Source organism: Thunnus maccoyii, chromosome 12, assembly GCF_910596095.1.
Source record: "Thunnus maccoyii chromosome 12, fThuMac1.1, whole genome shotgun sequence".
In the NCBI taxonomy this organism is placed as follows: Eukaryota; Metazoa; Chordata; class Actinopteri; order Scombriformes; family Scombridae; genus Thunnus; species Thunnus maccoyii.
The window spans coordinates 5542975-5556748 of NC_056544.1; the positions used below are offsets into that span (position 1 = coordinate 5542975).

At 40.6% G+C, this 13774-nt stretch overlaps 1 protein-coding gene across 1 annotated transcript in view; it reads right to left on the minus strand.

Annotated features, from left to right (window-relative positions):
• Positions 1 to 11637, minus strand: part of pappa2 (pappalysin 2) — a gene marked incomplete at its 3' end in the record, with an annotated part of 75989 nt that extends 64352 nt beyond the window's left edge. The window contains exons 1-4 of the mRNA XM_042428109.1: positions 9783 to 11637; positions 4940 to 5172; positions 4006 to 4233; positions 3222 to 3820 (exon numbers count right to left, since the gene is read on the minus strand). Coding sequence (XP_042284043.1) covers positions 3222 to 3820; positions 4006 to 4233; positions 4940 to 5172; positions 9783 to 10770 — 2048 coding nt within the window. The remainder of the gene's footprint in view (positions 1 to 3221; positions 3821 to 4005; positions 4234 to 4939; positions 5173 to 9782) is intronic.
• Between the last annotated feature and the right edge of the window lie 2137 nt (positions 11638 to 13774).

The window sequence follows — 13774 nt, forward strand, 5'->3', positions numbered from 1 at the left end:
TTACTTATGACACACTTGAAGAACTTCCTGCATATGGCCAAGCAATGAGACCACACACGCAAGCCAACTTTTCTTTTTTTTTTTTTTTCACTTTTACCTAACTTTCACCTGTGTCTTCAAGGGAGAGTCAACTGAGCACTATGTTCATTTCCAGAAACAGCCCGTTTCACATTCATACAGCTGCACAAATTCACACATGATAGTTTCACAGTACAAACACAGTCTTCTACTCTTGGTCATTGGGAGCTGTCCAGTTCAACTTTTCTTCTGGCCACTGAAACAGTTGGAGGGCACCTTGAGCAAGGCACTTAAAGAGGACATGTCATGCACATTTCCAGGTCCATGATTTTATTCTGGAGTTATAATGGAATATCTTTGCATGATTTACAGTTCAAAAAAGTCCTTATTTAACTTATAACACTGGCTTTTTTTGCAGTCCTTCAGTTCAGCCTCCGTCTGAAACAGGCCGTTTTAGCTCCTGTCTTTATAAGGCACTCCTCCTGATGATCTCACTCTGTTCTGATTGGTTAGCTCCTGGAAGCTGCCCCACTTTCCACTGAGGCTACATAAACAAACAGTAGTAGCAGGATTTCACTTCTTTTTCTCATTCTTTACTTAAAATGTCAACTTCTCAAATACAGCTGTACAAGTTTGAGCCAATCAGAGATATTAAAGTGGACAACACAAACAACCCATGGAACAACCTTAGCAACAAATTCTACGGCATGGACAGCTAATTGTGGGCATTCATGACGATCTGACATCACTTTGAGGGGGAAGTAGAGGTAACATTGCAAACAAAGCATACACCTTCCTTTCCTCCATTTATTCATAAGAAAATTAAATATAATGATGTAGCATCTGGTTGCGCTACCTACCATAGCGGGAAAATGAGTTCACTATGGGAAACATTATTCGATTTTGACAATAGCTATGATACCCAAACGCCACATGGAAATGCAGTAAATTAGAAGTGTTGCTACATGTAGCATTACAACTCCCCAACACTCCAAACAAGATAGCAAAATAGTATTTCTGCTTGTTACAGTTTGCTTCACATAACCCAACAGTCACTTACAATATATATTTGAAATTGCAACTATGACACAGGGATAGGTCTTACATTGGTACCACTTCCTGATTGGTCAGAACCAAAACCGTCCATCAATTATAACACATAGGCATACATGAAGCTTTGTCTGCTTTTGTCTGTCCTTTATTCAAATAACTGTGAACAAACTATAATGTAAGTCAATCATTTCTGAGAGGATGTGAAAATGTGAACAGGCAAACTTTACAGACAGCTTTATTCTACATGTTTTCTACCTTTTCTTACCATTTCATGCTTGTGGCATAGTGGGGAAGGAACACTCCACCAATTTTACACATGAAGTTCAGTTTACTCATTATTATTTTTTACTCATAACTCTGTCTGTGAAAACAGTTGCCCTCTGTGACTCTGGTGGGAAGTCTTATAAACCTGATGATGTCATCAGGGTTATTTTCGGTCCATCTCAGCTTGGGCTTGGAGACTACAAATTTATAGCGAGCTGGGACGTGTAGTTTTAGAGATGTTGGAATTTAAGTTTAACAAAAGATGATATTGAGTTGTACTGTGGGAAATGTAGGATCTAGCATTTTTGGAGCTAAAGCCATACTATGGATAAAAATTCAGGATATCTTGGCCTCTGCTGCAATGATTTTGATCGTTCTTTTTATAATGTGTCACTCGCAAGTCCCTCGACTTTATGGAAGTGCCATACTGGAGAACCCCTTTAATGTTCTAAATTACTTGACTCTTTTTCCAAAAGAAGCCATATGTACGGCACGGCATGTTGTCAGTCTAAATAGTACATAAATATATGGTGCAGTTTATTCTTAAAATGACCTTAGGCGAAATGAAGACAGTAATTTCAGCTTTTGCTTTAGTTACAAGGTTAGGATTTGTTTTATGGCACAAGGAGTCATCATAACAAATCCTGTATACTGGTAAAGAGAGGTCCATTTGACCAAAGAAAAAAATTCTATTTTTCTGGTTTAAAAAACATTAATCCATCCCTGTGTTAAGCTGTCACACTCTGTCAACTCCAGACATCAAGTGCTAAATCTATCGTTTTAAAAAATAGTTCCAGTTCCCATGTTCTGTTTCCCAGTGGCTCAGTGTAAAGCTTGTGGTTGCAGTTTGGTTTAAGAATCGGGTCTTTAAGAACCTGGGCCGACGACCTCATGGCGAGACTTCATGCAAGCTATTTGGAACTCTGCATGAGCCTGTCTGTCAGACCAAATGGAAGGCAGCGGGCTGCCGCTCGAGTTGTTTAGTAAAAATAAGTGTGTACTTTGGCCTCTTAACCCACCATCCCCACTTCACAGAGCTCTCTCTAAAACCACTGGGGAAAGTGAGAGTACCAATTTGTACATGTTGCATGTTGAGCTGTTCATAGCACAGCCCTTCAGAAGCACTGCAGCGTGCTAAGACAGATATTCACCTCACGGGGAGTCTTATTAGTGGCCATTTATGCCCAGAGACTTCTTGCCTCTGGAAAAACAAGTTCTCTTCACTGGCCGAAAACCTAATCCCCCTGGTACTTTCTCTACTGTGTCTTACCTACAATGTAGCCTTTTACAATTTCCTGCTAAAATGTTTATGACCAGCAACAACCTCCTCCTGAAAATGAATTACTTAAAATGGTCAAAATAATAAAGCTCTGAGTCACTTTTTGTCAACATTTACAGACAAAGATGATGATTGATATTTTAATTCCACCTTTGATACTGTTCTATAAAGTAGAATTATAATTAGAATCTGGAAAGACTCACAGCACTAATTTTATCAGTGCAACAACACGGTATTGTCACGCTCACCACTCTGCTCTCTGAGTTTCTCCTCCCTAACTAAATATTGTTTTGATTCACTGATTATTTCCAGTCCCTTCCATTATACCATTTTTGGACGGCGGTTAAGCTACTGTCACTGAAACTCAACACCTCCTACACAAATGTTTCATATTAAAAGTCTTCCAGCGGCTCAATGGGCACAATAACTCCTGTTCCTGGTAGGCTCTTAATGTGAAAAATCTGAATAAACATTTAATTGACAGTTGCTTGACAGCAATAAAAAAACAACACATTGGAAATAATTAGTGAATGAAGCCAGTATTTCCTTTAGATACTCAGCAGACCAGAGTGGTGAGTATGATATGACATTTGTCTATTAACCTCACCTGTCAGGTGACTCAGGATCAAAGCAGGTCTTGAGGACGTCCGTAACCTCCGGGTCACAGCAGTCTCCATCATCATAGTCATAGTGTATACTGTTGCACTCCATGTTACAAACCCCATCCTGTCTCTTCCAGTTGTAGCAGGGCCCCAGTCGGAGGCAGTCCCCCCCATCATGGCCTGTCCTTGGGTGGTCACACTCAGGATCACATTGGCGGTTCCCAATCTTTCCAATTCGACAGTTGCTGAGAATAAACCGCTGTCGGAGGCTAGAGTTTCTGACGGTGTGTATGCTCAGATCTAAGGTGATGTTGTACGGACGAAAGGCCTCAGTCAGGGCATGGTGCTGGAGCTGGATCTGGTCTTGTGACACGGTTGGGTCCCCTCCATCATCATTGGAGAGGTTGACAATCCTGTAGCGAACTCGTTTGGGACCACGGAGCTGCCAGTTGTTGTTGTAGCCAAGGATGATGTCAGTGTTGTCACAGTGCGTCAGGCCACAGGGTGGTGGCAGGAAAGAGGAGACAAGCTCTTGTTCAGGGACAGGAGTGGTGATGATGGTCGGATGGAGGCCAACTTTGTGTGGAGTCCACAACTGTTCCACCTAAAAATCAGAGGCAGGATCAATAACTTCAATATTATTTCTAATCAATTTCAAAATATTTTGATTAAATGAGTAATACTGATGAAGACCGAAATAAAATCTACTAAATCTACATAATATGATGGCCTCTGGGATCTGCTAATTTCTGGAAAGACTACACAGCTGACAGTGTAGAATATAGTTACATTAGTGAAGTCAGCCCACATCGCCAGGACAGGCTCGCTCTTATCAATTTGGAGTGGTCGCTTCAGCAGGTCCTTGTGAGAGCGGGCGTAGCCCCACAAGACCACACCCCCTATATGGCCCCTAAAGCTGTGTCCCTGCTCTGATTGGTTACTGCCGAGGAAGAGGGTTCTGCAGGTCTTCATGAAGGGGCTGTGGAGATTACCCAACTGGAGATTGCTTTCTCCCACCTGAGAGGAAAATCAGAGGAGAAAGGACCGCCAAGAAGAGAGGAAGGGTTGAAAAAAATATAATTTAATTTGAATTATTAATCATCTAATCCAAAACATTCTTAATTTGCCCAAACGTTTTATGGAGGACATATTAGCATTAAGTCACCAAAGAGCAGTGGGGAAACGTAATTAAGTACAAGTTAAATTTTGGTTGAATGACTTTCATATGTAATGGGGTATCTTAACAGTGCAGCATTGCTAATTTTACTTAAATAAATGATCTTGATACTTCTTCCACCACTGCCCAACTATAACAACTGTCAAAAAACCGATTGAGAAGATTTCTTTCTGGATTAATCAGGTGTCCTCTCCTCTTTCAAATGTTGAAAAATCCAGCTGGTTGCATGCCAAATCTGCAAAAGGTATAATGCTGGTGATGAAGAATGATTGTTTATGGATGCTAAAGTGCACCAGATATGGTGTCCAAAAAATTAAATAAGCAGTAAATGGAAAAATTACAGTCTTGAACAGTCTTGGATAGGCTCTCGCTGTGACCTACAATCTTTTATTCAAACTGTCATGAATCAGGTAGCCCTACCAGTAATTTAATGTTGAATAAAAGAGTGACGTCATTGTATTTCAGTGATCAAGAAGTTGAAAGTACAGAGGTAAATGACAAAAAACAACCTAACTGTGAACCAAAGTTTGCACCAAAACCACACACCTTAGCTCCATCAACATACAGGGTCATGTTGTGACCGTTGTAAGTGGCCATGAGGTGAGTCCAGGCATTGGCTCGGTACCGCTGGTGGCTATAGACAGTGGTGGATTTCACGGCTCGGTCTGTACGAAGCGTGAAGTAGAACCGTGCGTCTTTGGCGCCCGCAGATTCCACAGTACGAATGCCTACCGACCAGCCCTTCTCACTCAATGAATGGGAACAGTTGTCAAATACACCTACAGCACAGTGAAAAGGGGGTTAAAGTAAGCCCAAATATTTTGTTATTGTAATAATTTTTCAGATTCGATGGAAAGCAAATTTACAAATAGTCATTGCCCTGGGGAAAATGAATAAACAAACACACAAACAAGCAATCTTTTCAAGTGATTACAGTCCTGTGGACACAGGAGGACTGGCAGAAAGAGAGGTACAGAGAGGCTGAGAGACACTGATAGAGCGAGTAAGACAGAAACAGAGAGAATAGACAGAGCCAGAGACAGCGGGAGAGAACAGAGAGGGGAAGGAGGACGGAGGTATTTCACTCAGCCAAGGCAAGGCCCTGATGTTTCCATCTGCTGTTGCAACAGACACACACAGATCCACATCTGCTCCCCAGATGTCAAACACTGGGACAGCGAAGGGTCAGGGAACCCCTTCACCCTCCTCAACACTGTATGTGTGTGTGTGCATGTGTATATGCTTACATGCGTTTGTGTGCATGAGTGTGTAAAGTGGGCAACTGTAGCAAAATATCCCCAAGGAAGTGAGCCAGTTTCATGGTTAAGCATTTAATTCAGTTAAAGAAAGCAGCAGTTAGGAGGCCATGGCTTTGCCAAGTGAATTAGATTATACTGTATGTCGCCTATTTTACTACCAAATGTAATTACATATATATATATATATATATATATATATATATATATATATATATGTACAACAAATTAAATGCAAAAGGTGCTATATATTGCACTGTAATACCAATAATTCATCAACAGATTAATTTTGAGACAAAAAGTCATCCTTTACCTTGCATTACCAAATCTATAGCAATGTTATTATTTTATGGCATACAGCAGGAAGAGGATGCTGTTATTCAAATTCAAATGGAGCTAAAGGTTTCATGTAGTTTCATGAAACCACAGATGAGATGGTGATGGTGAAAAATGCACATTACTTCAAGACCACCAATCATCTCTACCACAGTTTCATTTGTTTACTGTAATTGTAATATTGAATCTGTTGTATAAAGCTGCATTCTTTTTTCTGGCCACTAGAGGGCAGCAGAACTAGCCCAAAAAACATTACTGACATGTTATAACCTTATAAGGTTGTATGGCGAATGTCTTCGCAAACGACTGGCTATATACACACCTGCTAAACACGGAGCAACATTAACATTAATTTGGTGTTGTTTTCCTAACAAATGTACGACTAATACTTACTCTCCTTTTAGCTCTGATTTGGTCTCCACCAGCTCCTGAGAAGCTACTAAATGTTCCGTTATATTCAATATCTATTTACTAACTTTGTCTGTCTGCTGTTAGGTGCTGGGCAGGTAGCGTACTTTGAGCACAGAGCTTTTTTGCTGAAAACAGCTGCCTGTTGCTGACGGAAACAAAGTTGATGAGAGAGGTGTCTGTGGGCGAGAAAACCAAAACAATGAGCTGAAGGACGCTAAAACGCTCCATAGAAGTGAGGGGGATTGCAGAGTGGGATAATAATTTTCAGTGGGTTTATCGGTATGAGTGACATCTTTCACAGAACACATCCATTGTTTATTTTAAAATTGTGCAGCTTTAACAATTCTACGTAAAGGAAAAAATAATTATCAAAATTGCTTTTTTAATGTAGTAAATGTAATACAAATACTGCAATTATTACCATTTCTGAATAAATAACAATTGTAATCAAATCTATTCCGTAATAAACACCACGTCATGCACAAATTTAGCAGTTACTCTGTTGCTCACAGTTGGCACTGAAACATAACCGGCTGCAATAAAAAAAATGATTAATAAGGAAGGCAGGAGGTCAAACTTTTTCAGCTTCGGGTTTAAATTTGAAAATCATATCCTGTTTGAGGATCCAGTATTTATATTCTCATAGCATGTGTGATCCTGTCACCAGCTTTTGACCTCTTTTTAATATTTTAAAAATGTCATAGTGCTGCACTCTTGTTGAATTTGCGAGAATGGCCATCATTATTAAGCAATGCCATCAGAAACACATTAGTATTGGCATAACTATTTGTCAATATGCAGAAAAATAATAACAATATATAACACATCACATTATATTCTACTGTTTACAACATTCTGCAACACATATAGTACAGTCCCATGACAATAAAGAGGGAAATGTACAAACAAATAGATTTATAAGATCATCACTGACCATTAGAAGTCTAATGTCATTGTCATGTCTAGCAGAAACAATAGGAGTTTGTTTTTCACTCTATTTGTCAGATTCCTTCAGGACATTACAAAGGGAAAGGCCCATGCCACAAAATGCCGCTCTCACATAAGGAAGCAATGAGGGGAAAAAAGTTGAGTAATGGACTCAGATCTTTGATCAGAGTAAATGTGAGCGGACGTAACAGTTTGTGGTCTCCCTCACTATCTGGACAGCTGTGGTGCTGCACCATAGCGCTTTTATCCTCTTCAATTTGTTTGATGTATGTGTTGTTCTGTCAAATGTGCCTCTTTTCTTGATGTGGGGCTCATTGGGAAAAAAAAAAAAAAAGTGATGGTCATCTTCATGTGAAAAGCATGGTTAAATGTGGCTGCAGTCATTAATCAGAATCAATGGAAACCCACAGGCAAGCTAACTATGAGGAGCGAGACTGAATGAAACACACCCTGGGAATTTTCACGGTTATGTAACCACATACTCTTGTAGAGTCTGGGTCTAAAATGAAAACACTGTTGTTTCTGTTGTGACCAAAAATGGCTTAAAAACAATGTCATCACGATCAGATAACTCACTATGGATTATTATTAAAGTTATATATCGTATACTGTACGTCTGAGGCTGAAATCACCTGTATTTACCACCTGGCTCCTGGTTTATTAGCCTTTTGATGTTGATTATCATTAATAATACAATGACTGTCTTCATCATCTTGTAATCATTAGTGTGGCCAATGTGATGTGATCAACCATTATCATCATCATCACTGCCAGCCATCGCCCCCATCATCATAATAATCATATTCCTCATTTTTGCAGTATGAGTATCCTCTCTCATCGCCTTCATAATCACATTATCTTTGTCAGTAACATTATCCAATCATACTCATCATAACTGCAACAGTATTATTATCCCATTATTGTCATCATAATTATTAGCGTTGTCAGCAGTGGTTGGACCACAACCTAAAAAATACCGAGGTCAAGAGGATGTGCTGGGTTAGCCTAGATATTTTTTTGTTGTTGTTTGTCTTAAATTTGGTAATTTAATTGAACATGCATTCCTATTTACGTATATTGCTTCTGGATAAGGCGTAAATATGAGGAGAAACCTGAAGACCGTTTCCATTTATGAGTAGAAAATGGAAAAGGACATGGACAAATTATGATCTATGGAATAGGATAGTGGACAATCTTAATACTATTCCCTAAGTTTACCATTTTATTTCATAAACTGATGTGTTTTTTGGCAAACAAGCCTTCATCAAAGCACCATAACAGTTGTGTCCTGATACTTTTATTGAGATAAGCAATCATCCTTCAGGTAGTTAGGGGACATACTAACTTCCTCTACTCCAGTTCATAAATTGGCACTGGCAGAGCTCCTTCACTCAGATGAAACACACCCGTCTAGACTTTAATAAACCAACATCTTTACGTCTTCAATATTTGTTGACAATTTTCCCAACTGACTATTATCAATGTCACTAAGGATTATTTTGGTTAATCTGTTAAATGTTTTGATTAATTCTTTAGTCTATAAAATGGCAGAAAAGAGTGAATCATGTTCATCATAAGCTAGAGCTCAAGGTCAAACTGATTGTTTTGTCCAACCGAATGTCCAAAACTCAAAGATATTCAATTTACACGATTATATAACAACAATTATTATAATCAAGTATAAAAATTGTTGGTGATTTTATTGGCAATATATTTTAATTGACTACCCGGGTGATGTCATCATGTATTTCTGATCCCTGTGATTTATTCATCACTGTCAACATGCCAGAATTTGAAACTAGTCTTAAGAGTAAACAATGTATAAACCCTGTGTGACCTTGTCGTGAACACTAGCCTCCTGAGACCAGTATCTTTTTCACTGAAACCATATAATGAAAAAAAATTCACATAGCACAAGAGACTGTTGTTAAAAGGAAAAACCCAAATGCTGCAAAGTTTACTGGCTAACACAGGATATTTGCAATGACATTCAGCATCATAAGGTAAATGTAACAGAATTACATTAAACAGAGCGGAAGAGAAGAAGCAACAGCAGGTAAACAGAGCGGTAGGAGCCACAAAGCGATAACAGACACTAACTGGTGCTGGACAGATGGAGACATTTCAACCAACAAGAGGATGATAAAAATATTCTGCAACAGACATTTAGCCTGACAAGCAGAAATACAGGCACATGGCTAAGTCTAGCTAAGTTTGTAAGCAGAAAGTTATAAATTTAAATCCACAAAATGGGCCAGTGTGAGATGTATTCCCTCCTACTGTCATGCTGTCACTGAGCAAGGCGTGTTTCCCAAACTCAGTGTGTGGCCTGTGACTGTGGTTAAAACTCTCAGGTGGAAACCGGCTATGTGAAATGCCAGTAAAGAGTTTTTCCTACATCAGTGCCTATGATGCACACATGATCAGCTTTCACCCACCTGCTATGACCGCCGGGTTGCTCTGCCCTCCTTCGGGCTTCACCCACAGCTCCAGGCTGAACTTGGCCCTCGGCAGCTCCACCCCTGCAGCCGGCTTCACCTTCAGCTGCTCCCGGCGCCCGCTGAAGTACAGGGCGGTCATCCAAGAAGGGGGCACCCTTGGCACGGGGCTCCCCCATGGAGAAGAGCTGCCGACGGGCAGGCTCGCGGGCGGATCCGCCTCTTCTACCTCACCGGAATAGTCGCCGTTACCGTACTCCGGGGTCCCGGTCGAAGTCCGCTGGTCCCCATCTCCCTGTTGCAGTCTGCGGAGAATCTGGAGCCCCTTGGAATCTGTTGAGCTGTCGGGTAAAACTTTCTCCCAGCTGGAGTTGTTTTCTTCCTCGTAAGGGACTACGACGAGGCTGCGTGGAAACCTGAAGCGGGAGCCGCGTGAGGACTGCGCGTGGCCAGAGGGAGAGACGCTTCGCCCGGCGTCTTTAAGTGAAGACTTCCCGGGCGGCTGTGTGGCGTCTTCGTTGGCATAATTTTTGTCTCTCCTGTCATTCGGCGAATGTTGCTCATAGACCCGTCCAGACAAGTCATCATATCCGTCGCCCGCTCCCACCGCCACATCTTGTGTGTCACCCCAGCTTCCCCTCTCCTCCCCCGCTGGAGCGACCCGGTGCACCCCGGTGTCAAGCCCGCACCCTCCTGCACAAACCGCAGGAGCGCTCTTAACAGTGTACAGCTCTCTCTGGCTCGTGTGTGTCCTCGGACGGGCCACTGGAGGGCGGTGTTGGGACGGGGAGAGGGAGCGGGGCTGCCGCCGGGACCTCCAGACGCCGGAGACAGTGCAGGGTTCACCTGCTATCCTGGGGAGCTCACGGTCTGCCCGCCGGGCCATGGCGCGTTTGTACCGGCTGAGTGCATCGGAGCGAACCGGGTTGAGCAGCCACGTGTTAGTGATGAAGACGAGGAAGATAGCCAGTAGTCTGATCAACAACATTTTCTCAACTTAGGCAAAGTATTTGGCTTTTTTTTATTATTATTTTTTGTGAGGATAAAGAAAAAAGAAAAGATCTTAGCTCTTAAAAAGTCTGTGTCTGGTTTCCCAAGTCAGCAGCAAGAGATCTCACACCAGACTGTGCTTATTAGATTTATTTGCGCACATTTACCCAGAAATAAAGAAGCAGCTGTTTAAGTTGCCTGTTCTGGAATTTAAAAATTCACTTATCTTGGTAAACAAATTAGGAGAGTAATCAAATATAAACTATCAGTGCATTCCAAAGAGATCCAACTAAAAAAGAAAAATGTCACATTCAGAGTTTCTCACAAGGACTTATTGCATATTGAGGTTCTTGTTTTATGTTTGGTATTAATTTTTAACAAGGTAGACTTGAAGAATGACAGAATTCATTCAGATTTTCAGCTAAATGAATCTAAATTCTTTGTTGGCGCAGCTGCAATGGGTCTCCACTCTCCTGCACTTTGCGCGGACCTTTCAGAGGCGACGCTTTGCCTCCTTTCCATTCATGCTCACTGTCTGCAAAATATCTGTAGCCTCTGTCACTTTCCTTTCTGTTTACTTGCAGAAAAAAACACGTCCAGCTATTTCTGTATGCGTTTCAGTACTAAGCCCATGAGGTAAAGATTTTATTTTAAACGTCACTAGGCTGATTTCAAATTTGACATCACCAGACACATAATTATTTTTATTACTGAGGAAAATGTGAATGCAATTTCCTTTGACTGACTTTATTTGCAGCATGAATAAATCAGAGTTCCCTCCATAGTGAGTTTGCACAAAAACCTCCTACTTTTTTTTACCTGACCATTGCGGCATCATTTAGTGCGTCCTGTCCCAAAATATAACTGCAAGGTGAATCAGAGTAATAATTTAAAAAAAAAAAACAAAAAAAAAAAAAACAAAGTCACTCCAGAGGCAAAATGAAGTACAGTGCAAAGTGCCAGCCCTAAAATAGCTACCCTACTTGTTGAGGAAAAGCTTTCCTATAATTTCTGAGAGAGGACAAAAATATGAGTCCATCAAACCCCCATCATGGTTCAGCGTCCGCGCGTCAGCTCCTCTTGGTTTTGTTGTGCGTCTGTGTGCGCTTCAGAATGACTTGCTGCTCCTCTGCACCGGTCCATGCAGTAGTAGTAATATCCTCCTCCATTCACTCCTCCATCTCTCTCTCTCTCCTCTCTCTCTCTCTCTCTCTCTCTCCCTCTCTCTCTCTCTCTCTCCCTCTCTCTCTCTCTCTCCCTGGCTCTCTCCCTCTGTCTCTCTCCCCCTCTCTCTCATTCTCCCGAGTCCAAAGGTTTTTTTTTTTAGGTTTTTTTTTTTTTTTTTTTTTATCAAGGAGCCCCTGCCCGCCCTGACATCACCGGTAGGGGAAGTGTGCTGGAGGTGGTGGTGGAGGAGGAGGAGGGGGGGCGTCCTACCCTTGCCTCACGTTTGTGTTTTACAAGGGAAATCCTCTTCTCTCCTCTCTCTCTCTCTCTCTCTCTCTCTCTCTCTCCTGCCCAGTCCTGTGCTGTGCATCCCTCTGATGCAGAGGGGAGACAGGAAAGGGGCTGTAAAGTTTATTTATGTATTTATTATTCTTGTCCTGGCCTCATCCATCCATCCATCTCCAGTGCTGGAAGAAGCACTCAAAGAATAAGTACAAGTAAAGTATAAGTAGCTATAAGTAAAGTATAGTAAAGTATAAGTAGTGTGAAAATGCTTTGTTTCAAATAAAAGTAAAAATAAAAAATTTTAATAAAGAAGTGGTGGGATTTAATTAATAACATTTACTCAAAGCACAACTTTGAGGTTCTTGTACTTTGTATTTCCATTTGATGCAACTTTGTACTTCTACTCCACTTACTCTATACTTCAGATAGAGATATACCTTTTACATTCATTTCATCCCAAACCACCAGTTACTTTGTAGATTAAGATTTTACACACAAAACATGTGACAAGCTTGTAAAATATGTTTCACTGGTATAGCTTCAACTAGCCACTAAACAGTTTATAAATGATAAAAGAAATAGCTCCACCTTGACCAACTACATTAGTTAAATGCTACTTACACATTAATGCATCAGTAATAATAATCCAATAATATCATTTATAATATTGTAACATTCACAGGGGCCATTTTTCTGAATTACAAGTACTTTTACTTTTTATATTTTAAGCATATTTTGCTAATGTATTTACGTTGACTTTTACTTACTTGTTATGGAAGTAAAGAATCGAGTACTTCCTCCACCACTGCAAAATGTTGTAAAGCAAAATTGTAAGTAATGTAAGTATTTAAAAAAGTTATGCAGAAAATGGCCCCTGTGAGTGTTAAATTATTATATTATATTATATTATATTATATTATATTATATTATATTATATTATATTATATTATATTATATTATATTATATTACTGGATTATTTGTATTGATGCATTTATGTGTAAGCAGTATTTTACTGTTGTAGTTGGCCAAGTTGGAGCCACTTTAAAGAATTTTATATTTACAGTTTGATAGTTAAATCTAATTGCATTTTATGAGCACAATATAAACATGGTGGAATATGTGATATCAAATAGATATACACAAGTACAAATATCTCACAGTTTAAGTGCAGTACTTGTGTAAATGTACTTAGTTACTCTTATTAATGGGAGACTCTCCTGTCAGCCCGGCAGTGGATGAATGATGGTGGAAGTGGCTGAGCTGAGGGCTGGAGGGGCGGGACTGCTGCAGTAACATAAGTGTGTTTGATGTCTTCCACTCTCTTTCTTCCTTTCTCTCTCACACACACACAAAGTGAAGGAGATGAGGTTTGAGTACCCCCCTTCCCCCTTCATCTCCATCACCACCCCCAGCCCCCTTTTTTCTTTTTCCTCTTCTTCTTACTCTCTCCCTCCCTGCCTCTTCTCTTGATCTATCTATCTATCTCACTCACTCATTTGGTCCAATAAGTCCTCCACATTAAACGACCACATAGGTTGTTTGCCCATGC